This window comes from Gilbertella persicaria (assembly GCF_025201335.1).
Source record: "Gilbertella persicaria strain CBS 190.32 chromosome Unknown B0P05scaffold_61, whole genome shotgun sequence".
NCBI lineage: Eukaryota > Fungi > Mucoromycota > Mucoromycetes > Mucorales > Choanephoraceae > Gilbertella > Gilbertella persicaria.
In genome coordinates this window covers 71,920-97,808 of record NW_026252022.1, presented here as the reverse complement: position 1 = coordinate 97,808, position 25,889 = coordinate 71,920, and the positions used below count along the sequence as shown (strand labels likewise).

The window sequence follows — 25,889 nt, the reverse complement described above, 5'->3', positions numbered from 1 at the left end:
TTTTTTTTCCTCTTTTCTCATCTCCAAAAAAAACCCTCATCTGACTACGCAGCCCCAAAACTATATACGCTGTGAGAGAAAAAAAATTTTTTTATTATTATTATTTACATATAAATTTTTTTCGTGTCTATGCCTGTCCAGATGGTCTCTCGATTCCGAGTAAAGAAGCTTTCACCCAAGCACCCTCTTCCTATCTACAAAGAGTCTCAACTACCAGACCTTGTAGACCCTACAAACCAAATTCAACGCTCTGTGCCGCAAATAGAGACCGGTGTAGAAAAGGAGGAGGAAGAAGAGGTATGCTGAATTTATAATACAAATTATACAGTGTGCGCAAAATGTATTAAATGATTGGGTTAGCATGACTTGCAAGCGGCTATTTCTGCACATCAAGCGGCTGTTACAACAGGCGCCAAAGTAGAAAGCTACATTCCTATTCCTGACGCCTCCAACACAATTGACCTAAAAGAATACGAGTCTTTGTATAAGAAAAAATATAAAGAGCCTTCAACCTTGATTCGCTTTTCTTCTACTGTAGAAGACACAATTGGCTGTCCATATTTTATGGATGAAATTGATGAATCTTTTCTAAATAAATATAATGCAGACCATCCAACTCTATCAGAAGATGATTTTGAAAAAATAATGTATGAATTTGAATCTACCACAAAAGAGAAACTATCACACATTCATTTAGTAAGTTAGTCAGAAACGATATTGTATGTATATTAACTTTCTATAGGATCCTGCTCATATCCCTGAATTCCATGAATTTATGGAACTAGTACCAGAATCTTCTTTTCTACATGGTAGAGCTTCTATCATGATAGAACCCATCTTTGCTCATTGGAAGAAGCGTAAACAAGAACGTCATGGCCATAGCATCATCCCAGAACTCAAGTACGAAGAACTAGTCAAGAACGAAATGGATCCTTATGTCTGTTTCCGTCGCCGTGAAACAAAGCCTGTTAGAAAGACAAGACGTACAGATCAACAATCGTTGGAGCGTCTTCGCAAGTTGCGCTCTGAAATGGAAATGGCCCGTAACTTGTTAGAGATGGTACTACGCAGAGAAAAGATTCGCAAGGAAGGCATGGTACTTGATCACACTGTGTTTGACAAGAAGTGTAAACTGCGTGAATACCAAAGAATCCTGGGTATCAAAGAAGACGAGGACTTGTTATTGCCTTCTAAAAAGAAGAGAAAGACATCCATTGGATCAGGGTAAGTTTCCCTTTTTTTTTTTTTTTTTTTTTTTTGCTTAGAAAATTTTTTTGTAGTGCTACCATCAAAATTCGCCTTAAGAAAGATGATGGTCGTATTGAAAAGTCTCCTGGTCAGTTGGCTATTGAAGCAGAACTAGCACGCAAGAAACAACTCGATGCACCTTATGAAGATCTGACGGATGTAAGTTGTTGATTGATGCTTGCTTGTTTTGCTAACTTAAGTTTTAGTGTTCATACCAACCTTTTCCTGCTCCTTTATCATCACAATTCTTTCAGACCTTTTCGAATGGTATTCGATACAGAAAACGTGTGGGTCGTGGTGGACGTATCTTCATTGATCGTACAGGTTATCGCAAGCCATCCATGACAGGAGGCAAAACAAAGCCTGGAGAAACCAGTACCATGAATCTATATCGATTCGACAATGACCCAAGTGATGAAGAATCCGATATTGCAATAGATGAAATGCAAGACAGGTAAGAAAGAAAGAAAGAAAGAAAAGAAAAGAAAAAAGAAAGTGGGAAAAAGATTAAGGAGAATTCACCCGGTTTACTAGTTATTTAAGGCACAGGACTCAACTTCTATCCGAGATGGAACTCCGAAGCCTTGTTACCATTCCTTTCTTGACGCCTATGAATATGATCAATATTCAGGCTGCAAGAAATCAAGCTGCTGCTGCCACTGCTGCTAATGTGAATGCTACTTCTAACACATCTTCTGCTTCTGCTGTCACTGCTTCTTCTCAACGGTTATCGATTGCCACAGGTGGTGTTAATTTGACAGACACAAATCGACCTGCTTCCCCTAATACAACAGGACATCCATTAAAAAGGCAAGCCAGCCGATCTCGTATGACACCTCAACAAGCCGCTGTTGCTATGGCTAATGGTATGATTGCTGCTAATATGGCCGCTGCAGTCAATGGCTCGTCCAATCAAAATCGAACTGCAGTTCAAATGGCTCTTGCTGCTGCTCAACAACAACAACAACAACAACAACAACAGCAACAACAACAACAACAACAACAACAAAGAAATCTAAATGGTATCATGTAAACAGTGAAAACACCAAAAAAAAAAAAGGATTCCCCCAGTCCACTCGCTCTCTCTCTTTTTATTATTGTACAGATTCTCCATACATAAATACATATATACATATATTATTTCTCCCCTCTCTCTCTCCACACACACACACACACTTTATTCTTACTTAATACTAATAATAATACTTTTGCTTTTCACTACTCTTTATTGTTATTATGTTTTTAATCTTCATCTTCGTCTCCTTCTTCTGAAGAGCCTTGTGCATCAGAATCATATTCTTCAGGAACATCACTGTCACTACCAGGAGCGAAATCCTCATCAGCTATCATGAAAAAAATAAGTACAATGAACATAAACTATAAATACATACGACTTTCATCATCATCATCGTCTCCTCCACCAGTCATGGCACCACCTTCTGTTCTACGTCTCTTTCTAGCATCATATTCATCATCTTCATCGTCTTCATCGTCCAATTCAGCTAAATCAGTGTAGGTCATCATAGCGTCTTCATTGCCTTCACTCTTGATCTTGATCTTCTTTTGCTTCAAGTAATCTTCAATATTAGCATATTCTTCTCTGTTAATACTAGAGAATTGAATATCATTGCCACTCTTCATGTTGATCTTCATATCAAATGTACGAGAACTGCCTCCTGATTGACCACCTACACGGCTAAAGGTAACAACACTGATTTCATTCAAAGGAATAAAAGTGGGAGGTTTAGGAATAAACAACAGACTCTTTTCCAATGGATATAAAAAGCCTTCATTGGCTTTCATAGAACACTTGAGTGCACTAGCACCGTGGTGACTCTTGTAAGAACCAGGAACAGTGACCTTTCTGCCTGTCAAGGCTCTAAAGACATTGCTGACAACTTCATAAGTAGGTGCATCGTAATGTTTCTGAAGCTTGTTTTCGTATTTTTCGTCTAATGCTTCTTCTTCCAAATTCAATTCAATATCGATTTCTTCTTCACGTACAAATTGGAAGACTAAAAACGGATACTTTGTTTGACCTTGTCTAAGTGGAGGATCTAAACCAATCTAGCAGAATGTGTTATGTAGCTGAACAAAGAACATAGCTGCAACTTACCACAAACAAAACATGGACTTCATCAGGCTTCAATAACAAAAAGAGTTTGATGATGTTGGAATAAAGAATCTTGTAGTCATATGTTTTACCACGAAGACGAAGAAAGTCTTGATACATATCGATATTGTAACGACCACGGGGTGTAAGACACAACACTTCTTGGAATTGAACAATATTTTCTGTTGTCATCTGGCTTAATTCTAACTTGGATTTCACAGTTTCATAGAACACCATGTCTGCATTCACTTCTTCTTCTTCCTCATTGTTTTCAGTATCGTCTGTCACTTCCTTTGCCACTGTGCCAGGAACATAAAATGAGACATCCATCAGTTCGTCCATGTCTTTAGGGTTAATGCCATCAGGTGCAGGCTGTCCAGGATCGACAAAATTGATGGCAACTTCATTTTTACCGGGTTTGTTGGTAGCAATGGCTTGTTCAAGAGGTAATTCAAACATGGTTTTATTACCCACACTGAAATTAAGCGTAGATCCTTATTATCTTAGTTTATGTTGCTCTTCAACTTTCTCTTTTTCTTACCTTGAAATTCAGTTTTACCCCAATTCCAACCCTTGACACTCACTTCTTTGACTTCAATAGGCAGCTTGTAAAACAACTTGACAGCATCTTTTAATTCTTCCAAATCCTAACCGAGTATCAATACACCCTGTCTTTTTTTTTTTTTTTTTGGTATGTACATACATCAGGTTTGAAACCATCAAATCGTAAAACAGTATTATCTTTTTGAGAAACTCGAAGTTCAAAACCTCTTGCAGCTCTTATCCACGTCATTTTCTTTAAATTGTCCGTAGCGACAATAATAGTACGATCTCTGCCACCTTTCCAACCAAGACCGTTTTGTGAGAGACGAAAACGACCTACATCAGGCTGAAGACCACAATAGATGGAATTAAAGTCGACGTTCTTTTTATCAGACATGTACTGTAGTGTGTGTATGTGTGTGTATGTTTGTTCTTGGATAAAAAAGAAAGGTATTGAAAAATATTTTTGAATTTGGGTTTTATTATTTAGGCAAAGACGCGTCTCGTTTAAACTCAGTCATACGTGTTTTGCACTCGAATAAACTGGTATATAGGTCTATTCTAAACCAAAGTAGGCTTCTTTTTTTTGTACAAGTGCCATCATATATGATTGTTTTTATGGCTCTAGAGCTTATCATAAAATACTATGCTTTGTACTTGAGAAAGCTGATTCTACATGACTGAGATGTCTATTTGATTTGGTAATAGCCTTAGTAGACTAAACTGTGGGCCAATTCAAAGGAGGGGTGGGGGATCAGTAAGGTTTTCTTTTTTTTTTTCTTCATACATATCAATGAGTGTTTGCTTGAACAAGACATCTTTAAAGGATTAGGTTGATGAGCATGAAAAAGAAAAGCGTCACAAGAGGCTTATACTTTCCAATATGAACATGAAAAAAAGCAGCAAGTATATTTTTTTTCTCACTTTCTATCTATCGTATCATGTCTCACCAAGAGTAAGTAAAACTGGGACTTATTGTTAAAGAAAAAGAAAAACTGATTTGGCTCTGTAGTGTCACTGTAAGCCTAAGGCTAAAAACATATAGATCCTAAACCTCTTCTTGATAGATGGAAGAGAATGTTATGATTCTCGAACAAAGCGACAGTACAAAACCTTTGGAAAACAAAGCCAAGCAAACCACACCTTATATGACAAGATATGAAAGAGCCAGAATTCTCGGTACTCGCGCTCTTCAAATTAGGTAATATATATGCAAATAGGCCTTTTTAGACTGACAGTTGTAGTTTAAATGCACCCGTCATGGTTGAATTAGATGGCGAATCAGACGCACTTGTTATTGCTATGAAGGAATTGAGAGAAAAGAAGATCCCTCTTGTTGTCAGACGCTTCCTTCCCGATCAAACCTTTGAAGATTGGGATGTCAAGGACTTGATTGTAGATTAAACTTATTTGTAATTCATATTCATATACATATTCCATCTCTTTTTGCATACAATAAAATAAAGTAGTTTTTTTTTTTTTTTAATACAAATTACTTATTTCAAATTCACTAGAATAACCTTGATGAGGTATCAGTTTCTTGCTAAAGGGTGGTCTATTATTCCCTCTGTATCCCAAGCGATAAATGCCTGGTTCTACATTGTTAGGGACATGCCATTCTATAGTAGCCTCAGACATGCCTAATACTTGACTCTTGTATCTCCAGATAAACCTGGTGTCATAGTCATCGTCTGTTCTTATCACTTTCCATGTATTGCCCACTTTTTTTTCCACAGTAAGGAATGTTTGACCCAGCATAGGATCATTACGAGGGTTACTTGCGACAAATATGGCAGAGACAACAAAAGGAGAAGGCATCAAATGGACACTATAGTAAGTGGATGATACGTCTTTCAGAATATCACCAAAAGATCTAAACAAATGAGGCTGATCAGATCGATACATAGGAGATAGATTGAATCCTCTTTCAGTATAGTCTGGTAAATCTTCGGATACAAAACTGTGATTATTTGGATTGGCCATCATAAACACAAGCTCATTAAATGCTTTCATATAGGCTTGTAATGTATGAGGACCATAGGGCGTCTTGAATAGAAATAAGATGAGTGTATCTATTTTTGTTTACTTACTGAAGCACCTTCATATCGTTGATGTTGATACTCTTCATAAGTGGTACAATAAGACTAGACAGATAAATATACATATGTTTCGGTGGTGTTAATACTTACTGCATAGCCATTTGCTGGGCCAGAGTGAATCACCACTGTATCTTGATTACCTAATTTATGCTTGATTAAAGCTTTCTTAATGGAGTTCTTTAATCTTCTCCCACTCATCGTTGTAAATTCTGCAGGAACTGCATAAATAAATGCATTGCCTATCCTAAAAAGTTGAATATCTAGAATCTCTGGCTGCCATGGGTGAAGTATTTCTATTTCTCCTGTATCAAGTAAAATAGGCTTTGGTGCTTGGCATTCTTTTTGTTTTCTTGTAGGTTTCTTGATCATGTTTTTAATCAGATTCCAACCAAATGTGCCTTGCGTTGTATTTTGGTAAAATCCACCTAACGCAGGGCCATCTGTTGTACCAGCAGCTATTTATAACCATTAGATTTCATTATCTCCCTTTTTTTTAAAAAAAAAAAAATTACCAAAAGCATAACCCTAAAAAAAAAGAGAGAGATGATGAGTATTTATGTTGATAACTTTCTATTTACCATAGCAGGAGAACAAGGTCGAGTGTATTTCCCATGTTGATCAATGATAATTGTTTTTGTAATGTCCCAATACCTTTGAACAAATCCTACTTTTCCTTCAAGAGGTGTTGATGATCTGGCATGATGTAACTCAAGTGCTCTGTGTGCTTGATTTTGACCTATAATGCGGTTTGATTCAAGATCACTTGTTTTCCATCCAGGACCTCTAAATGAGGACAAATCATCAGTCTATGTTTATGTTTGGGGGGAGGACATTGTGTTACCTGCCAACGCAACTACTTCCATTGGGACATTTCAAGTCGCGAGTTCCATCACAGGGTATATCAGTTCCTGTACAATAAGCGCCTAATGTATTGGGGCTCACATCACCTTCATTGCTTTGAGCAAAAGCAGCAACGAATTTGCCTTGACCACTCAATACATCTTGACCATTCATCATTTTCTCTGCAAGATAAGCAGCATAACCTTTGTTATCACCATTGATTAATTTGTTGGTATTGTTGACCGATACGCCATGCACAGCAAACCTATGGTTGATATAAGCTCTATAGACGTATATTTGATGATATTTACCAACTAATGAGCCCTATATCATCACCTGCTTTATTGTTGAAACTTAAAGTTGTCATGGTTTTGTCCACATCATATTTATATTGTGACCGCTCTTCTTTTGGATTCATCAAGTAAGACTGAGGCGATCTGTTGATATTTGTGTCTAATAGTTCTCCTTGAGAAAGTGTGATTGATCCTTCTTCAAGATGATCATGTGCTTTCATGATAGACTGTATAATGCCATCTACCATCGGTCTAACTGTTTCTTCTATCCATCCTAAAGAGGCAAATTCATAAAGAGCTAGAAGCAGTGAATCACTTGTTTTTTTTTCTGTGAGACACACTTACTGTATTGCAAGTAACCACCCATGCCACTATGCGAATGTGTACTGGAGAGCATGACGTTTTTTTCGGTATATAGCTTAGATCCTAATTGTCGCTGTAGTTCTTGTACGACTCTCTTTTTGACAATGTCTCCCATTGACTGTGTATCTGTGTTCACAAAAACAATTCGGTTTTTGTCTTTGTCTTCTATAATAAATGCTCTTGACCATAAGCGTTGGAGAATGCCTTGTCCCGTCTGCCCGAGAACAGCATAGCCCATCAGCATGACTTGTGTAACAGGCCCAGTGATATCTGAAATACCAGTGCCTATACGGTAAGCGTCAATGGCTGAACATAACAACAATGCTAATGCCAAATAACAGATGAAAGAGAAATACATAAGTTTAAATGTCAATTAAAAAAAAAGAAAGGAAATATATATATATATAAACAAGGCAGTAAGATAAAGGAGAAGTAAAAGGAAGAAAAATAAATAAATAAATAAAAGGGAATTTAATTTTACTTGTCTTTTATGGACATGCATGTATGGCTAATTTTGTCTTAGTCGGTATATCGAAGGACAATCCTTCACACCTGTCCTTTTCATACGTAATGAATTCAGTGTTGTAAATCATATCTCGTGACCAAAAATAAAGGCTTGTTATTTGTCATGTTGTAAATTGATAAAAAAGAAACTCAATGACTATCTTTGTTTATTTTCAAAGCTAATTCTATAATCCATAGACTACATTCTATTTTGAGGATGATAGTTTAAATGTTCTAGGCAATGTTTCATACAAGGGTTGTATCATTCTTGTAATGAAAAATAAACATAGTGGCGTCTATAATATCCCTTGAGGTGATATCATTCAAGGAGGCTAATTGGTCAAACACAAATCAAAAGAATGCTGGTCAAAAAGGATTGCAGTTGCTATATAAATTTTTTGTGCTTCTTTTTTCCTTTTGTGATATACATGTTAAAAACATTGATTGTCTTCTTGTTCGTTGCAGGAGTATGGTGTTATCAGCAAGATAAGGTGAAGTTTATTTACCATAAGATAAACTCACCTCAATTGGTCACAGCAGTTGTTCCAGAGACAACAACAACAATTACAAGTACCACTACAGTCTTAACAAGAACAAGAACAAATACAATTACCATTACATCAGAGGTGTGTAGGCCTAATAATTCCCCTTGTGAGTTTGAACATCCTGAATATTGCTGTAATTCTATTTGCGCAAGGTTTGATTTTGAAGCATCCCCAACCTGCCTTGGCTATTAATTACCCCCTTCCAAATCAATCAAAAGCTACATTTGAACATTTGATACCATTGGATAAAGCTGTGCTCTGGAAACAGTAAATCAACCTTTTAACCTAACTTTTTTTATGTTCAATACAATAAACGCTTTTCTTTTAAATGCTTCGTGAAACATAGGCAACATGATGGATGTTATTGAAGCTTCAAGTAAATTTGTGTAGTTTAACAATGTTTTTCTATTTTGTGCATGTGCGTCTTCAACATGAAATCTGTGTAAAATAGGCAACTGTTTCTTTATTTTCGTATTGGATTCATGATAGAGTTACTTATGCATCAAATGATATGAAAAAAAGCTGTTTGTCTAGATGAATAAATTAAGCTGTGTGGATATTATTTGCCCCTTTTAACATTTACATTCACAAAATAAAAAACAGAGGAAAGAAAACGCAAGGGAAAAAGAAAGTTTTCTAGTAAGTATAATGGCTATAAATGGATGAATGAAGAACACTTTTAGATGCTGAAAGCGATAAAGTGAATTTAAGCAAGCATCCCCCTAGATTTAAGGAGGATCAAGTATTTTTTGAGTAAGGTGTTTTTGGGTGAACAAGCAATTTGGTAGTATGTTGTTTATTTGATCAACAAAGATTCCAAGTAAACAGATGCTTTAATAGAGAAGAAGGTAACAATTCAAACGTTTCTTTGTCTTTTTCAGACAAACGAGTGTGTCTTAGAGCCTGTTTATACACACACAGATGCTATAGAAACCTACAAACGCTGTTTAGTAACATGAGGTACATTTGGAGTTGGTTTGGACTAAAAAAAAGAAAAAAGCGACATGTCCAAAATGGCCAAAATGTGCCTTTCGACCAAAGGGTACCATTCATGAAAATTGCTCATTTGACAACTCTTGTTTTACATTTGTAGTACAGAAATAACAAGAGATGGACAGAAAACCGTGTAAACATTTTTGCGCATCTTCTCAAGATTTTATAAGTAATTTTGCTGTGATGCATACATCAACAGAATCAGTAAATGAATATCTACAGCTTTTATTATTGCCACAAAGCCCAATAAGTGTGTTTTTGTGCAGTTCTCAGCAAAACCTCGATTCCGATGTGGCAGCAAGAAGAATTGGAGTTACCTTCCATTTGAATCTCCACGCACAGCCATCCTGCATCTCCCATGTCCATTTACTCCACATTTGCATTATAACATGCCCATATTTCTACTTTTCCATGTTCTTTTGACATACGGTATAACACTTTGGCTTTAGAAGAATTAATTGCAGGCATATTTTATATGACATGCAGAGCAAAAATGCTCAAGACACAGCTTAAACATGTCAATCTTTGATGGACTATTGCTCGATAACCACACTATCAAAACAACCCATTTTTCTATTTAAAACCTGTTCTTCCAAGCCCAGGGATCGAACGATACTATTGGTTTGAAAAAAACTCAATCAGAAAATTATGAAATGACCCAATGCAAGTCTGATCCAACCGAAATCAGGTAAGACTGTCTCTATGTAATTCTAAAACAAAGAAAGCGAAGTCTACTAAGACCAAAAAAAGCGATTTGATTTAGGCATTGCCTTCAAATCTGCATTCACTGTAATTGGTAGAAAAGAGACCGTTTTCAGTTGATATCGGTTATCAATTCGATACTTTCTATACATTAGCTGGTACACAAAATATACATAAACAAGCTCTGCAAACACAACAGCAAATAAGCATGTTGCAACCAGGTTATAATATCATTCTTCATTGAGGTAATTATTCTTGTTGATCTCTCACCTAAAGATGTATTATCAAACTTGGATATCTAAGAAAGGATCAGCATAGTACTCACCTCATCACTTTATGTTCTGCGCCATCTTTTTAAAATAAAACTTTGATCTATAAACAATAGCTACTTTTTTTCTGAAGCCAAAAAACGTGTGCTAAAGTATCTTGTTACAGAACTGAGAAATTATTCCCCAATCCAACACTAAAGGAGTTTATCCAGCAAAACCCTTCAGTGATCAAGGTGCCAAATTTGATACTTAAGCGATTGATAGGTCCATGGGTACAGCACTTTTCTACTATATTGAAGAGGTGCAGACCAGGAGTGAACATTGATACCGCCAAGAGCGTTGAAATCAATATTTGGAAGCAGTTTGAAGGGCGGGCTTAAAAAACAAAAGAAAAAATGCATAAATGTATTAATGGCGAACACTCTGTCCATTTCAAAAAGGAAGCATTTTTACAATTTGGCCGCTTCTAGTTCTCTAGTGATTCTTTTTATTTCATCATGCCATATTTTTTTTTTCGCACAAGTAAAACATTTATCTTTGTTTTGATGAATTGCTGGTTTCTTTATGTGTTATAAAATGATCTGTTAAAATTTTTTTTCATAAAATGATTACAGTTACTTTTTCTTCATTGCTCATACAAAAATGGTTTCCTTTTGAATTGAATGGAGTGTTCCCTAACTACCTCATCTCTATCTGGCGCTCTGAGAATTTTGGTTTGAACATGTCGAATAGGGGAAGGTCCTTAAGAAAGAAAGAGAGTGCTACGGAAGGAGACGGCTTTAAAGATGTCCCTGTCGTATATTGTTGATTTTGTTGATGAAGAACTGGCAGCAGTGTACAAGCGTTTCATCTCTGATAATCTCTTGAATGGTTAGCTTAAAGCAAGTCATGGTCCGGTTCTTGGTCAAAAAGAAAAGCAAGCTATTGAAACAGCTGCTGACCGCTTTCTTAAAAAGAACAACCAGTCTTTGAAAGCAGCCAGGGCATTCTTGTTCTTGAAGCTTGTTAAACTTGACGAGCAAGACAGGGTTTAATCTCAAGCATATGAGATCCTTTTGCAAATCAACAACATGATTCACCAAAGCAAAGGCGACCTCAAGCAAGAAATGGACTATGTTGCCATTGTCAAACAAATCATGCTCCCTTTGACCAAGAACAAACACACACATCAAGCTGGTCATTGGCGAGACTGGGGCTCAATGCACCAAACTTGTGCATCAATTTAACAAAGGAAGCTTTTCTAGTGGACTGAGTAGCGTGTACAGTTTAACAAGCTCTACATCTGAAGCAAGCTTGGTGACAGAAGGTTCCGCTAAGAATCGACAAAAGAGGCCATTATGAAGGCATGCCACATGCTTTGTTGAGCCCAAAGCGTATGTGCCAAGAATAGATATTTACTTTAGAACTCTTTTTTTTTTTTTTTTTTTTTCAGACGAGAGACCTACTTGATTTCAATTGATACAGATCCTAATCTTCTTTATTCTATGCATCTATTTTAAGCCCCCTTCTTTCTATGTTGTTGCAGTCACACCTTATTGTCGTATCTATTATTTTATTTTATTTTATTTTATTTTATCCCGAATATAAAAAATATTTTTGGAGCAGACAAAATGGATTCTATCAACGATAAAACGATTGTTCAACAAGTAAAATAATAATCACTTTTTATTTATTTATTTATTTATTTTTCTTTTGTTTTAGTCTAGAGAGTCATCCACTGTTGATGAAGAGATCATCACTCAGCTTACTTTGGCAGGGTTAAAAGTATTGATGGTTCGAAAGCGCGATCAGATCATCTATAAATTATCAGATAATATGCAAGTATCCTCCATAGGAGAAGAACAAAGACAACAGTTAATAAAGGAAATACAAACACTACATCAAGCAACTATGGATGCTGCTCAACAACAACAACAATATACAAGTGAAGTAAAGCCTATTGCACCTAAACATGATGCCCTTTCTTCACTAGATACACCACCACAACCTACAGCAGCTGAGGCAGATGCCATTAAAGAAACAGCACGTAAATTAAGAGAAGAATTAGAACAACAACAACAACAACAACATATGATGCGTACTGCTTCTTATGATAGTAGCAGTCCTAGTTCTCCACAAGACACTAGTAAGACAACACGTAAATACAACAAGACTGGAAAATACTCTAAAAAGAAACAACAGCAGCAACAGCAACAGCAACAGCAGCAACAGCAACAGCAGCAACAGCAACAGCAGCAACAGCAACAGCAGCAGCAACAGCAGCAACAGCAGCAACAGCAGCAACAGCAGCAACAACAATTAACACAACAACAATTGCTTGCTTTACAACAATCTTTACAATCCAATATGAGCATGAACACAAGTTATGCTACAAACATATCCACACCTACTACTACTGCTGCAAGTACACCGAATCATACACTATTCCCTGCTCAACAAAAGGACACGAGTACTAAATCTTCACCTGTGCCTCCTACACCGCCATTACCTTCCCCTAGTAATCCACAAAGACCTCAGCCTATTGTTCAAAAAGCACCTACAGATTCGATTCTATCAAAACGACTTCCTGAAGAAGAATTACAACATCGAGAAGTGAAAAAGAGGCAAGTGAATAGATTCAAGAAAGGCTATTGACCAATATGTGTAGATTTATTGAATCACTTTTGGAGGATCATAAGCTTGTCACACAACCTGATTATCATACACCATTTACCTCTTTAAAAGATGCCATGGATCGACTGATGCCTTATCATATTTACCAGTACCCTAAACATGATTTAGATGCCAACAAAATCCCATTGGAACGACAAGACCATACAATGATTGAGATCTTTAAATGTCAAACAGACTTGTTTGTCAAGTTTTCTGTCATTGCTAAAAAGATGCATCAACAACAGGACATGACACTCAAGATAATAGCCCAAAGAGAAGTAGTGGCTGCTCAAAGACAGAAATTGACAGATGAACAATCCAGAGTGGCTGCAGAACAAGCTGTTCAACAACAAGAAATGTTACGACTACAGGCTGAAAAGGCAAGATTGGCTACTGAGCAACCACCATCAGATCCATTTCAAGGTATGTCATGTCTTTTGATCTAAACTCATATGAACTAGCTGTGAATTATGCCAATGGTCTTGCTCAAGCAAGTGCTTTATTACAGAACCCACAATTCTTGAATCACTATAACCAATTGAGTCCTGAATTACAACAAAGACTATTAAGAAACAGAGAACAATTAGTGGCTTTAATTGAAAAACAACAATACAACAATAACATTTCACATAATAAATAAATTGAATGGAGTTTAAAAAAGAATTGTACGCGCTATCTTTTTTTCTCTTTCTTTTGTCTTGATGTCAACTACCGATTGGACAGTGCTAGAGAAACTATTGCTTTCTCAAGCAGTATATAAATATGGAGAAGATAACTGGTTTCAAATAGCCCGAAATCTTAAGCACCATGCTTTACTGGATCGTCCTTCTGATTATTTCAACCAAAAAGTATACTTGTATGTCATGTGTTTTTTTTGTCTCTCAACCCCAGTCATAGAACTGTTCTTTACAATATTACTTGATGGTAGAGGATCTAGATGAAGAAAAGTAAGGATCAGTATATATCATTCTCTACTCACACATAGTAAAAGAAAACAACAGTCTGTATCCAACCAAGATATGCCTATTGTAGTTCAAATTGCTCGACAGTTATACGCATTACGATTAGAAGAATTGAAGATAGCACTAGCAGAAGATGAACAGAAATTTATGACATTGGTTGCTGAGATTGATGATATTCGTGCTGGTAAATGGGATGATCAACTGATGGCTCATGAATCACCCTCTCTCTTGTCTGAACCCGAGGAATTAATCCAACAGGGTGAAACAGAACGTATAGAGGAAGAAGCAGCCAAAGTAGAAGCTGAAAATCAAGCAAATGAAGCACGTCTACTTCGACCAGAACAAGAAGAACAAGAAGAACCAGAGAGAATCAGTCGAAAACGATCTTTAGATGAAGATGAAAGTCTGATTGAATCTAAGCGACAAAAGACAACTGAATCGCCACTTCATATTGATGTTCCTCAACATGATGAATCAACAGGTAATTTATAAACCAATAACAAAAAAAAAATAATCAATTCTATTAGATGTGAGTCAAGGCACAACACCTGCTGATACCACAGATGTCAACACAAGAGAAGGCACAGAGAGTGTGGCAGAAAGTGAGAGTAATGCACCTACACCTACAAGAAAAGCAGCACTCAACAAAGACGATCAAAGGCATAAATCATGGCAAAAGAATATCAATTTACTATGGAGAGAGATTGCAAACCATAAGAATGGAACAATGTTTATGAACCCAATTAAAGAGACAATCGCACCCCGTTATTATGCTATTGTCAAGAGACCCATGGATCTCAAGACAATAAAGAACAAGATTCGAGATGGAGTAAGTAAAGCTAAATTGAATTTATGGCTCAATCTATACACAGTTGATCAGCACAACAGAAGAATTCGAAAGAGATGTGATGTTAATGATCAACAATTCACTGATGTATAACAAAGAAGGCACAGAAGTATATCAAATGGCAAGGGAAATGTTGGAAGATACAGTCCAACAAATCAAGACATTTAAAGCAGCAGATACAGATACATTCACAAGTTCACATACAAGAGCAGCCAAAGACAGAAGGAAGAGTATAGTACCTATTGAATAAAGTAATAGAGGAGGAGGACGAGGAGGACGAGGGGAAAGAAGGGTATATATCTTTTTTAATTTTATTTATTTCTACAAAAGTTTTCTTTTTGTTGCCGTCCCCGAGCCTGCCGAGACTTTTCAAATTCACCATCCATCATTGTGCTTGAATCAAGCTCGTCTTCATCCAATGTCTCTAGCGTATAACCTTGCCATTCATGTTCTTGTACTTTAAGTGCACTTTCTCTTTGCCAATCAGCTTCCATTTTAGTAGCATGATATCCTTTCCATTCTTCTGATGTCTCTGATTGTGATGAAGCACGACGAGGACTATCTGTGCTACTATTAGGTCCAGGATATCCTTTCCAGACCTCTTCTTCTTCTTCTTGTTCTTGTTCTTGTTCTTCTTCATCAGGTTCAGATAATACCACTTTATCATCATCTTCATCTGTAGCAGGAGCAGGATAACCTACCCATTTCTCGGAATCAGATGTCGTTGTCAAGGTAACTACTTCATCATCATCTTCTTGAATAGGATAACCAAGCCATTTTTCATCTGTAGATGTACTTTCGGATTTAATGACAGAACAAACTTTGTTGGGTACAAATTCAGGTGCTGTGGGTGATAATCTGGATTTTTGTTGTTTACTTTCTGTAGTAGAAGTAGACAAGACAGAAGGTTGAGCCACTGGTTCTTCTTGTTGGACAGGTTCCGTCTCAATCACTGGTTTTGTTACTTCTTCTTCTTCTTCTTTGATAGGTTCCTCTGGTATAACTTTAGGTTGTTCTTCAATAGAAGGTCCATCATCATCATTACTAGTATTACTACTACTCTCTTCTTCTTCTTGTCGTTGTCGTCGTGGTTTAGGTGAGGGTTGAAATTCAGGTTCTGTCATTTCCAAGACAGAAGCAGTACGTGCCTGTGGTGGTGGTGGAACAAGACTGGTACGTCTTGACGTCGTATGACTGACTGACTGATACCGACCGGTCTCTCCAAAATCATCTTCGCAAGCAATCGTCTCATTCTTCTTTAAGGGCTCGACTTCAATACTTTCATTGATCAGCTGATCTTTACGCAAATAGACACGAGAGACCAACCAATGCTGTGTGAGTTGATCGCCGGGTGCTAAATGGCTCAGGTTGGCTACAGGAATCACAGCAGCACGTAACCCCTCTACATGAATCGCTTTTGAATGTGCAACAGAACTACGTCGGTTAGGATACGTCTGTGTAGATAAGACATCGTCTGCTGTCACATCGCCACTGGGCGCATTGAGCTGACAGAGCTCCAGGATGGCCAAGACCATATCGAGCTTATGCGCGCCCGGTGCAGACAAGACCACGTCGCCTAAATGGTGGGTGTCTTCATCACCGGCTGTATAGGCCGTCACAATCGACCGAATCGAGACCAAGTGAGGATGGACCCAAGGCACAGCAATCATACCGGGCAAAGGTGTATGGTACTGCTCTAATTTGTGTTTGAGGGCATGATGGTAGGCTTCATAGTGTTTGGCGGGCGAGATGATCTGAGCCAACTCACGAAACATGTCCTTGGTGCGCGAACTTGCACCGTGCCATAACTTCTTGTTCAGTCGCCTGACTTCAGGAAACGTCAAGGCTTTCATGATGGCTGCAAAACCCGAAAAATCACGGTAGGCATGCAACAGCAAATAAGCCACACGTACCAGATGAGTGACAAGGCTATCTTTGGTGGCATGGACAGGTGGTACGACAGCAGAGGCAGCACTATTGTTACTCAACAGCTCGGCCCAATAAATAAGCTGGTGAGCCATACTGTGACTCAAGTAATGATGAAAATCGACCAGATGAACCAGTTTGGTCTGATGTAAGTCCAGTTGTAGAAGGGATCGTTTGTCTAGAAAGACTTGGTTGAATAGCTGAGCATTCATAATGGCAATTTGACGAGCAAGACCATCTGAATCCCAAAAGAGAGGTGTTGCTGCTTCTACAGACTGCATCTTGCGGGTCAGGGCATTAAGGCGGTGGGCCTCTACTTTGGAAGTCTCGAGGTAGCCTCGAAGCACGCCTACCTGGACAGGTGGATTGGCTTTTTTGGCTTCTGTTAGTTTCTCAGTAGCAAGGTTGAGAGCATTAGAACATATGATGTAGGATTGAGCAATAGGAGAAAGTGGGATGACAGGAAGACCACTGGTATTATTGCTGCTGGCTGTGTTTGCCATGGGTAAACTGATGAAAGAAAATAAAAGAAAGAAAGAGAAGGTCTAGGCAAGTAAGGTACACAAGGGGGGTTGGAATGAAAAAAAAAAAGTGTGGAGTTTTTATTTTTTTTCGTTTTGCACTACCTTGTTAGACATGTCCTTTCGATGATGATGATGATGATGATACAATCTAAACTAATCACTTTTTTATTTGTATATGAAGCCGATATGCTAGCCGTAGCAAGTTTAACGTTGAGTAAAAAACCCCATTTTGTTGCTGGTACCTTAATTTTTTATTTTTCAAGTCCGACTACTCAAATCAAGAAGACAGTTGAACATTGTCTTTTTGTTTTGTTTTATTTTTAAACAGTGATAAAAACAAGCCTTTTCTTTCTTTAAGGACGCTTTTATTTTGTTTTCTATTGTATTCAGGTTGTTATATATATATATATATATATACACATACATACACAACGAATTTTATTATTATTATGAGTTGCATGAATGGGTTGTGTAACTTATATGGGCAAGTCAAATGTGATAGGTAACTGATTTCCTCTGTATCGGTGATCACATAAACAAGCATTGATAAACAGTTGACCTTGTTCATTTCGTGTGTATCCGTGTGCTTCATGAATATGTCCAAATACACATACTTGAGGTTGAATACGATCAATTTTGTCTCTTAGGAATTGACAACCAACATGTCTACCACCACGCATAATTTTATCTCCATAGCCATAAGGTGGTGTGTGTGTCACAAGCACATCAACAGGAGGTACATTGTTCCATACATGCGACATATCATCCAGCATAAAAGCACCACCTAAATGCATTGGAGCATAAGGTGAAACAAACAAGCGAAATGAGCCCAAAGAAGAGTCAAGTTGATAGGCTTCATGCTCTAGATAGACAATGTTGTGTTTCTTCATGAAATCAAGGATTGCTTGTCTTTTCTCGGTATAGCCAAAGGTAGTATCAAGCAAAATATCATGATTGCCACCTGTCACAATCTTCACTCTATAGAATTTAATATGGTAGAATTATGCTTATCTACTTACTTGTGGGGCAAAGAACCAAGCCATTCTATTGTCTGATGAAACTCGTCTATATGGCTTCTTTTTGTCATATCACCCGCATGAACTAAAGGATTAATCCATAGGCCATAAATAGAGGTCACTTACTTAATACATCTCCGTCTGGTATGTCAAAATGAACTTTGCCATGGGTGTCAGATATACAGACAAACCTTACTGTATCATGATGAGGTTGATAACTATTGACAGTAATAAGCATAGAATAAAAAAAAAAAAAAAAAAAAGAGCTACGTATATATCTGAGTTCAAGTGTGATGTCGTACAGAATAATAAAAAGAATGTATACTTGTTCTTTGTTTACACTCTCCTTTTTCTTTCATTATTATATACCATGGAAAAGCAATTTCCAAGACAAGGTGTTCATGATGATTTACCAACATTAGACCAAGTTTTGACAAGAAAGACACTGCCACCTGTGTGTCTATATAATTTTTATATTATCATGAGAGACAGACTCAAGATGGAAGAAGTGTTGGATTTTTATCTCGATCTACAACACCATGAGCAACTTTGGAAACGATATGTGAAAGCCATGCACCGTACTGGTCTTTTATCAGAAACTGATTTGAGTGAAGGATATCAATCTCCTCGTATCTTGAGTCGCCTATCTCATCAACCTTCGCATTTCAGTTCTTCTGTCATTTCTTCACCTTCCCCTCTTCCATCTCCTGAACATGTTAACTTGCCTATTTATGACAGAAACAGAACATTAGCCAGTCCTACTGACACAGATCATGTTGAATCTTCGTGGATCCATGGCAAACAAGTACCAAGTCGTAAAGAACTCGTGGATTCCTCACAACGTCTATTACTGCGATACCTTGTACCCTCAGCTACAAAAGAAGTAACTCAATTACCGCCTGAACTTGTAGTAGCCCTTCGAAAAGAATTAGAAAAACCAGACCCTCGTGACGACCCACTTTTGTTTCAAGAAGCAAAGGATTACTTGTTTGAATACATGCAGAGACAAGCGTATCCTAAATTCTTGAGACTTAAAGTATGGGGCAATATTACCCTGTACCAACAACTAGGCCGTTTTGTGGTTGGTCTAGTGTCTCTCTTGGTTGCCCTTACCACCTCGCTTAGTCTTATCTTTCTTGGTTATCCTCAATGGGGTGTTCGTTTCTGGGTGCTTTTGCCCTTTTGGATAGGTATATTGAATTTATTGATCTTCTTGACTGGTTTGGATCCTATTTGGGTGCTTGTGTTCAATAAGAGGTAAGCAATAGAATATACGCTTCATAAATTAACACACGTGGTTCAGTGAAACGACAACATTCAAATTCAATTCAATCAAACAACCTCAAGTGAAGCGTATCTTGAGATCAAGGTCTATTTGGTTACTTTTAACAAGTCTTGGGTTGGCTATGATTTGCACTGTTATTTTCTGTGCTATTCCACCAAGACGATTATAATTTTTTTTTATGATAATAAACAACTAAAAATCAGCAAACTTATCACGGTAAGGATCTGGTCCAGAGATACCATAGCGTTCATTTGTCTCTGGATAACGATCAAAATTAGAGGCATCACCTTCACCTCGAATGGTAGGCACATAAGGAGATCGTACCTGACGATTAGCCATACGCACAAAATCAACACCACTAAACCATTTGTGGTTCTTTATGTCTTCTGCTCCTCCTTTCAAGTTACCATAGCGACGCGATAAATCGGCTGTCAATAGTCGCTTCAACAAATCTTTAGCATGTGGATCAAAATAAGCTGGCCATTTAATTTTGCCTTGGATGATCTTTTCATAGAGTTTTAGATGATCATCATCATAGAATGGAGGGTGTCTTGAATAGAACCATTAAACGTCTGCTTAGTATAATGTATATTGACTTACCCTGCCAACATTTCAAATATCAAAATACCCAGACTCCACCAATCAACAGCCATACCATACCCTTTGGATTGAATCACTTCAGGTGCTATCGTTACAGGTCAACACAGTGGCTTGCTCATTCGTTATCTTACCCAAATAATCAGGTGTACCACATAAGGTCCAAGTAACGTCAGGGACATGTTTTGCAAACCCGAAATCTGTGATTTTAATATGACCTTGTGAGTCTAACAACAAATTTTCGGGCTTCAGGTCTCTATAAATAATGTTTTTTGAATGAAAATATTCAATCGCCAATACCACTTCTGCCGCATAAAATTTAGCGACATGATCAGGAAAACGCTGTCAAATTCAAATCAGTATCATCTCCTCGCCCTTTCATTTTCTATCATGTAGTTTACCTGATTCTTTCTGAGCACACTAAATAACTCTCCTCCAGGCACGTAATCCATTACCATATACAAGTTGATATCGTCTTGAAAAGTACCCCACAGATTCACAATAAACGGATTAGCTGTGATCTCCAAGATGGCCTTTTCTAAGTTGGTGTGCTCTACTTGCTTTAGTCGGACGACTTCTGACTTTTTAAGCACCTTAATAGCATAATATCGACCATTATGTTTGGATTGTGCTAAATGAACACGCCCAAAAGAACCTGTGCCCAGTGTCCGTAACAAATTAAAATCCTCTAATTTAAGCCTAGGTCTATTTTTGCGTTGTTCAAGAATGGCACGGTCATAATTGGCATACTGCTGTATTAATTTCTCGCGTTCTTTTTCCTTGGTATGATCTTCTGGTATCACGACTGTGGCAGAAGAGCAAGAAGACTTGCCTTAAAAAACAAAAGCAAGACAGGTATACATATTTAGCATATCTCAGAAAATGGCGCATGTCTGTATATTACCTAACGACTGATGTGTACCTGAGAATCTTTTGTTTTCTTTGCCGTTGCTTGTGGTTGACATGGCATCTTCTTGCTCTTTATTGTTGATTGTTGTACTACCATTACTGTTTGCTCCAAATCCAAAAAATGATCGACGCTGAGGCTTTTCTTCGGAGGAACCATAATGGCTGCTGCTACTACTACTGCTATTCCGTGTTGCTCGGTCTATAATTTTATGTATAAATGACATTGAATAAAAAGAAAGAAAAAAAGAAATTATGTCAAACAGAAAAAAAAAAAAGAGGGTTGTTTTAGAGACAGAGAAAAAAAATGGATTGACCTTAATGAGGAAATCAAATGGGTGTGTTTATCTGAATTTGTTTTGAAGTCAGATTTGTTCCCGCGTGGACAGCTCTAAGCGTATTAAAATTTTAGCAGTCCTAACCACTTAGTTATGACATAGAACATCTCGACACAAAGTGTACTAACCATAGGTCTCTACTATCTGAACGCACAGATAAGGCTACACGTAGCTATGATGTATTTATCTTTATTGATCGAAACAAAGAGAAATTGGAAGATATGTTAACTTTTATTTATTTTTGATGGGAGCAATGATAGAACAAGAGCAATAAAAGTATCCAGACCTGTTGGTTGTCTCATTGCAGATCTATCGACTGAAGCTATCATCATATTTTTCCTTTGGTTTGTGTTTTTGGGTGTAATATCTAATGAAAACTGCTCTTTATGGCTTATTTAAAAAATTGAAGAAGGATTTTATAACATACAATACACGTTGTGTTCAACAACGTTTTATGCATGGATACTTGTGTCACTATAAATTATTTACACTCCATTGCGTTTATATTCTGGACTTGCTTAGGTTTAGGAAGCTCTTATCTTATTCTATAGCAGTAAACTATAATTGGAGTAGTGGAAACTATGTTGCAGCTAAGTCTCAACACAAAGTTTGGTTGCTATTGTCTTTTGTTATCAGACAGTGGTAAGTAGAACTGAGACAAAGCTACAAGGCGCATAATGATGACAACTTTGGCGCTAAAATAAAGGTGTATCTCAGAATCGTGTCTACTGTTTCCAGAAACTTCAACGTCCTAAGCAATTGGCTAGAAGACAGGGAACAACAAGATACAGAAACATGAAAGATACCTTTAGCTTGTTATAATCCTGAATGTCCCTCAGTCAAAAATGGTCGTAGTATAAGTAGAAGAGATGATATATCTAGCTTTAGCCATTGCTATATCAGGCATAACCACTTTGCTCTTTCATGAAACGCTTCCTACTATCTCCTCAAGCAACAGTCACTCCAATACTGAACTAAGTTTGAAAACGGTAGCCTTCTGTACAAAAAGTGGTGGATTGGTCAAGAGTTTGGCATCTCTTTAGCGGATTAAGTAAGTGTTTTATTCGTTTTTACTTTATGATTGTTAACATCTTAACATTTTTGAAGTTTCCGTCATTTTTTCTAAAGGTTGTATGTCATTAACTTTGACCTATTGTATTGTCCATTATTGCATTTTTTTTTCTCAAGAAACAAGTATGGATCAGATAGTGACAAATGTCGTATTTATATTGAGACAAGTATTTGTTTGGCTAAACCTGGACCATGTGCTGTTTATATCCTCTTTAATTACCACATTAACCGACTATTTTTGAAGCTATAAGATTTCATTCGAGCTAACATGTTGTTTGAATGAATTAAAGCGATACTTCTTTTGTGAGGAAGCTCTTGGTTTTTCTTTTTTCTGCTTTTGAAATTATGCCTTCTAACATTGTTCTATTGTCTATCTTTCTTTCGACAGATAATTAAATGATATATTGAACAAAAAATACATGGCCTCAACCTATTATTTGAGGTCCTCAGAGTTCTTATTTCTCTCAGGCGCTGCTCTTTTTGATCCCAAGCAAGAAACGGTAAAAGATCAACCTGACATTGTGACACATTTGCTTTTTTTTTACCCGCAGATTGAGATTTAATTTACAAGTGATACTGTACATCGTCCTTTGTTGTATCGCTTATGTACCACCATAAACTTCTATTTAAACACGACAAGGAAAAAGTTTAAAATACACACACCCTCTTTTTTTTTTTCTTTTTTTCTTTTTTTTTTTTCAACAATGACCAAAAGGTTTGTGCCTGCATTTACTTTTCCCTTTCGAGGCATTTGGTTTTTGATTACACATCCCAAGGTACATTTACCTATTGAAAAGTGTGTACAGATGTTAAAATACTTATTTCTAGCAACTATGGCTCAAGACAATGAGTCCGATTCTGTTGACCATTTTGTTTAGTGCTTTCTCTGTAGGTTTTTCTTTCAAGTACTTATTACCAGGCTTAGCTGAAAAACTAATCAGCTGGCACTGGCCTCATTGGATGTCTTGGTTTATCTCTATTGTGTCAACCGTGCTTGAAGGCGCTATTATCAATTTGTTATTCTTTGCCATTTTAGTACCTATCTTTCAAGACGCTGTCTTTGATGCTACTTTGAGAGCCAGAGGTCTTGAGCGTATTTTTGAAGAGGAAGAAGAAAGAGACACACCTTATTTGGTGCTCTGTTGGCGTAACGTTCGATCTTCTATTCTGGTGACTTGGCTTTTGATTACCATCAAGGTATCTTTTTTTTGGTATTGTGTTTCATGTACTTATGAGAAATGATGGCTTTAGATTTTGCTTTTGGTCTTGACAGCACCTCTTCAACTCGTTCCCTTGGTTGGTAACGCACTTGCATGCACTATTAACGGTTGGCCAACGGCGTAAGTCATAAATAAGGCAAAAAGAGAGAGAGAAAAAAGATTGCTGACAAAGAAATTTATATAGTTGGAATTTACGTCTTCATTATGATATTGAGTTGCGCGGATACAAGGTTTCTGAATCCTATCATCATGCTCGAGACAACAAATGGACTTATGTCAGTGTTGGTGCATTTGCCTTTGCTCTGGAACTTATTCCTTTGTTCAACATCATTTTCACTTGGACAAACATCATAGGTGCTGGTTTATGGGTTGCTGATGAGTATGAAAGAGAACAGAAACTTGTGGCCATTGATAGTAAGGACCGATCTGTTGTTTATCCCATTGCACAACCACCAAGCACTTCTGCTACAGACAATGAAAGAACTCCTTTATTGCAACAATCATAAGACCAACTTTTTCTGTATTCCCCTTATCTTTCCTTTTTCTTTGCAATAAAATCAAACTAGAGTGTAAAGATTTTTTAGTGGAAACATAATTTGTACGACAAAGAAAAATAAGTTCAGGTACCGAGAGGAGGAAACTTATGGGAGATTTTTTTTTACCAACGCCACAGAAAAGAGATACTACTCAAATAGAATAAAATACAAGTTTCTGTGGTTCATAGATGCAAGTGTGTTTGTAATGATAAAAAATTATTTGTCTGGCAATTAAAAAGAGCCAGCACTTGTACATTTTAAGTAACAAGTGATGCAACCGCTTATTCGTTTCATAGAAAAAATAAACTAAAATACCGAAAATGTCTCATTTCTTTTTTTTGACAGATATTGTACGGAGGAGACATTCCGTTTGCTCTTCGTTTAAGTTAAGCCTCCGCTTTTTTTTGGGTTCATTCCAAAGATTCTGTCATTCGATTTGATCACTATGCATCACTTACACAACAAAGGGTACATACACTAACAAACAAAGCATGATGCATTTTTAACCTAAAAAAAACAATAGCTGTACCTTAAAGGCTGTTCAAAGAATAAATTATACAATTCATGATGTGTACTCAAAGAACTGCTGCTTTACGACATATTGACTTATTAACGCTCATTGTGAAATCAATCGTTGCTTCTTTTGTCATTCAAAATGTTTTCCTTTGATCAATTTGGGCCTTGATGGTCGCTCCTAAGCGGCTTGATGGTTTAGGCATTATAGATATTGGCATCCTGCTTTTGTTGCCGCACACGATTCAGACAAATGCCTTTCTGATTCAGTTGTTGTTCCTCCGTGAGTCCGCTCTGGTAGCTTTCATTTTGCACCCCTCCCCCTTTCACCACAATTTCTATGCTTTGTCAGACAATGAATATAATTCCTAGGAATTCACGTACTAGAATGAATAGAATATCTTTATTCTCGATGACTGTAATAATTTGAATCGAGAAACCATCACACGAATAATAAACACTATTCAATCATTCGCTTTATTTTCTATAGCATGAAATTTATGCATTGCAATGTCGAAAAGACAGTCAGGTCACGTGCTGACAGACAACTGTGTTGCCCTGTGTAATATAGAATTTTCTTATGATTGGTTAGTCTCAAGGAAGGGGAGGGGTAAGTTGTGTTCCATCCATGGTCGATGTTTCTCTTTAAACTTGGTCTTTAAATGACGCTATCGCTCTACACTCGAGGGCCAAGAGATTGCTACTCTAAAAAAATTAATTTCTAAATTTAATTTTGCGCAAGAAAAACTTGTCTTTATTTGCTACGTAAGACATAGTTGGCATTTGCTCTCAAGAAAGGTATGCTTGAACGTGGTATTTGGGTAATTTTGTCATTTGTTGATCCCCTCTCTCTTTCTTCATTTCGTTTTGGTAGTAATTTTTCTTAATGTTTACTTGGCTTGTAAATTATAATTTCCTTTTTATGCAAATACAATCTAAAAAAAGTTACTCGTCACTCTATAAATTAGGGAAAAATATTTAAAA

The 25,889-nt window shown here is 37.1% G+C and overlaps 13 protein-coding genes across 13 annotated transcripts; 8 read left to right on the top strand and 5 right to left on the bottom strand.

The window, feature by feature from the left end:
- Nucleotides 1–129: 129 nt before the first annotated feature.
- On the top strand, nucleotides 130–2,281 carry B0P05DRAFT_575465 (enhancer of polycomb-like-domain-containing protein; the record flags this gene model as incomplete). The annotated part of the gene is made up of 6 exons (XM_051581645.1): nucleotides 130–297; nucleotides 361–696; nucleotides 743–1,224; nucleotides 1,281–1,407; nucleotides 1,455–1,702; nucleotides 1,798–2,281. The coding sequence occupies 6 exons, from the start codon at nucleotides 130–132 to the stop codon at nucleotides 2,279–2,281; spliced, it is 1,845 nt and encodes a 614-aa protein (XP_051430249.1).
- Nucleotides 2,235–4,380, bottom strand: B0P05DRAFT_561522 (uncharacterized protein). Its single transcript, XM_051580480.1, has 5 exons — nucleotides 4,065–4,380; nucleotides 3,903–4,008; nucleotides 3,365–3,855; nucleotides 2,640–3,315; nucleotides 2,235–2,591 (listed from the first exon to the last, which is right to left on the bottom strand). Exons 1-5 carry the CDS (start codon nucleotides 4,299–4,301, stop codon nucleotides 2,491–2,493), a joined length of 1,611 nt encoding a protein of 536 aa, XP_051430248.1. The 5' UTR covers nucleotides 4,302–4,380; the 3' UTR covers nucleotides 2,235–2,490.
- Nucleotides 4,381–4,971: 591 nt separating this feature from the next.
- On the top strand, nucleotides 4,972–5,308 carry B0P05DRAFT_479662 (RNA polymerase, subunit omega/K/RPB6; the record flags this gene model as incomplete). The annotated part of the gene is made up of 2 exons (XM_051575080.1): nucleotides 4,972–5,105; nucleotides 5,149–5,308. 2 exons carry the CDS (start codon nucleotides 4,972–4,974, stop codon nucleotides 5,306–5,308), a joined length of 294 nt encoding a protein of 97 aa, XP_051430247.1.
- Nucleotides 5,309–5,378: 70 nt separating this feature from the next.
- On the bottom strand, nucleotides 5,379–7,956 carry B0P05DRAFT_561513 (Neutral/alkaline nonlysosomal ceramidase). Its single transcript, XM_051580479.1, has 8 exons — nucleotides 7,482–7,956; nucleotides 7,155–7,434; nucleotides 6,845–7,108; nucleotides 6,582–6,786; nucleotides 6,516–6,528; nucleotides 6,094–6,458; nucleotides 5,995–6,048; nucleotides 5,379–5,950 (listed from the first exon to the last, which is right to left on the bottom strand). Exons 1-8 carry the CDS (start codon nucleotides 7,855–7,857, stop codon nucleotides 5,387–5,389), a joined length of 2,121 nt encoding a protein of 706 aa, XP_051430246.1. The 5' UTR covers nucleotides 7,858–7,956; the 3' UTR covers nucleotides 5,379–5,386.
- Nucleotides 7,957–8,409: 453 nt separating this feature from the next.
- Nucleotides 8,410–8,916, top strand: B0P05DRAFT_561509 (uncharacterized protein). Its single transcript, XM_051580478.1, has one exon. The coding sequence runs from the start codon at nucleotides 8,432–8,434 to the stop codon at nucleotides 8,738–8,740; it is 309 nt and encodes a 102-aa protein (XP_051430245.1). The 5' UTR covers nucleotides 8,410–8,431; the 3' UTR covers nucleotides 8,741–8,916.
- Nucleotides 8,917–12,043: 3,127 nt separating this feature from the next.
- Nucleotides 12,044–12,680, top strand: B0P05DRAFT_600305 (uncharacterized protein; the record flags this gene model as incomplete). Its single annotated transcript, XM_051583225.1, has 3 exons — nucleotides 12,044–12,158; nucleotides 12,214–12,637; nucleotides 12,664–12,680. Exons 1-3 carry the CDS (start codon nucleotides 12,123–12,125, stop codon nucleotides 12,678–12,680), a joined length of 477 nt encoding a protein of 158 aa, XP_051430244.1. The 5' UTR covers nucleotides 12,044–12,122.
- Nucleotides 12,681–12,759: 79 nt separating this feature from the next.
- On the top strand, nucleotides 12,760–13,827 carry B0P05DRAFT_641392 (uncharacterized protein). The gene is made up of 3 exons (XM_051583771.1): nucleotides 12,760–13,115; nucleotides 13,160–13,587; nucleotides 13,626–13,827. Exons 1-3 carry the CDS (start codon nucleotides 12,859–12,861, stop codon nucleotides 13,802–13,804), a joined length of 864 nt encoding a protein of 287 aa, XP_051430243.1. The 5' UTR covers nucleotides 12,760–12,858; the 3' UTR covers nucleotides 13,805–13,827.
- Nucleotides 13,828–13,865: 38 nt separating this feature from the next.
- On the top strand, nucleotides 13,866–15,223 carry B0P05DRAFT_591627 (Bromodomain-containing protein; the record flags this gene model as incomplete). Its single annotated transcript, XM_051582921.1, has 5 exons — nucleotides 13,866–14,012; nucleotides 14,062–14,111; nucleotides 14,156–14,607; nucleotides 14,654–14,955; nucleotides 14,999–15,223. 5 exons carry the CDS (start codon nucleotides 13,866–13,868, stop codon nucleotides 15,221–15,223), a joined length of 1,176 nt encoding a protein of 391 aa, XP_051430242.1.
- Nucleotides 15,224–15,284: 61 nt separating this feature from the next.
- On the bottom strand, nucleotides 15,285–17,402 carry B0P05DRAFT_479673 (uncharacterized protein; the record flags this gene model as incomplete). Its single annotated transcript, XM_051575082.1, has 2 exons — nucleotides 15,285–15,572; nucleotides 15,630–17,402. 2 exons carry the CDS (start codon nucleotides 17,400–17,402, stop codon nucleotides 15,285–15,287), a joined length of 2,061 nt encoding a protein of 686 aa, XP_051430241.1.
- A 364-nt stretch (nucleotides 17,403–17,766) lies between these two features.
- On the bottom strand, nucleotides 17,767–18,690 carry B0P05DRAFT_561497 (Metallo-dependent phosphatase-like protein). Its single transcript, XM_051580477.1, has 3 exons — nucleotides 18,566–18,690; nucleotides 18,443–18,524; nucleotides 17,767–18,401 (listed from the first exon to the last, which is right to left on the bottom strand). The coding sequence occupies exons 1-3, from the start codon at nucleotides 18,675–18,677 to the stop codon at nucleotides 17,900–17,902; spliced, it is 696 nt and encodes a 231-aa protein (XP_051430240.1). The 5' UTR covers nucleotides 18,678–18,690; the 3' UTR covers nucleotides 17,767–17,899.
- Nucleotides 18,691–18,836: 146 nt separating this feature from the next.
- B0P05DRAFT_452354 (uncharacterized protein) lies at nucleotides 18,837–19,610 on the top strand (the record flags this gene model as incomplete). The annotated part of the gene is made up of 2 exons (XM_051573896.1): nucleotides 18,837–19,107; nucleotides 19,246–19,610. Coding segments are annotated over 2 exons (636 nt in total), but the record flags the coding sequence as incomplete, so codon positions are not given.
- Nucleotides 19,611–19,916: 306 nt separating this feature from the next.
- Nucleotides 19,917–21,454, bottom strand: B0P05DRAFT_479569 (camp-dependent protein kinase 1; the record flags this gene model as incomplete). The annotated part of the gene is made up of 5 exons (XM_051575076.1): nucleotides 19,917–20,274; nucleotides 20,325–20,409; nucleotides 20,456–20,663; nucleotides 20,723–21,153; nucleotides 21,226–21,454. 5 exons carry the CDS (start codon nucleotides 21,452–21,454, stop codon nucleotides 19,917–19,919), a joined length of 1,311 nt encoding a protein of 436 aa, XP_051430238.1.
- A 1,861-nt stretch (nucleotides 21,455–23,315) lies between these two features.
- Nucleotides 23,316–24,543, top strand: B0P05DRAFT_561485 (uncharacterized protein). The gene is made up of 4 exons (XM_051580476.1): nucleotides 23,316–23,412; nucleotides 23,465–23,833; nucleotides 23,888–23,976; nucleotides 24,041–24,543. Exons 1-4 carry the CDS (start codon nucleotides 23,341–23,343, stop codon nucleotides 24,360–24,362), a joined length of 852 nt encoding a protein of 283 aa, XP_051430237.1. The 5' UTR covers nucleotides 23,316–23,340; the 3' UTR covers nucleotides 24,363–24,543.
- The last annotated feature ends 1,346 nt before the right edge of the window (nucleotides 24,544–25,889 follow it).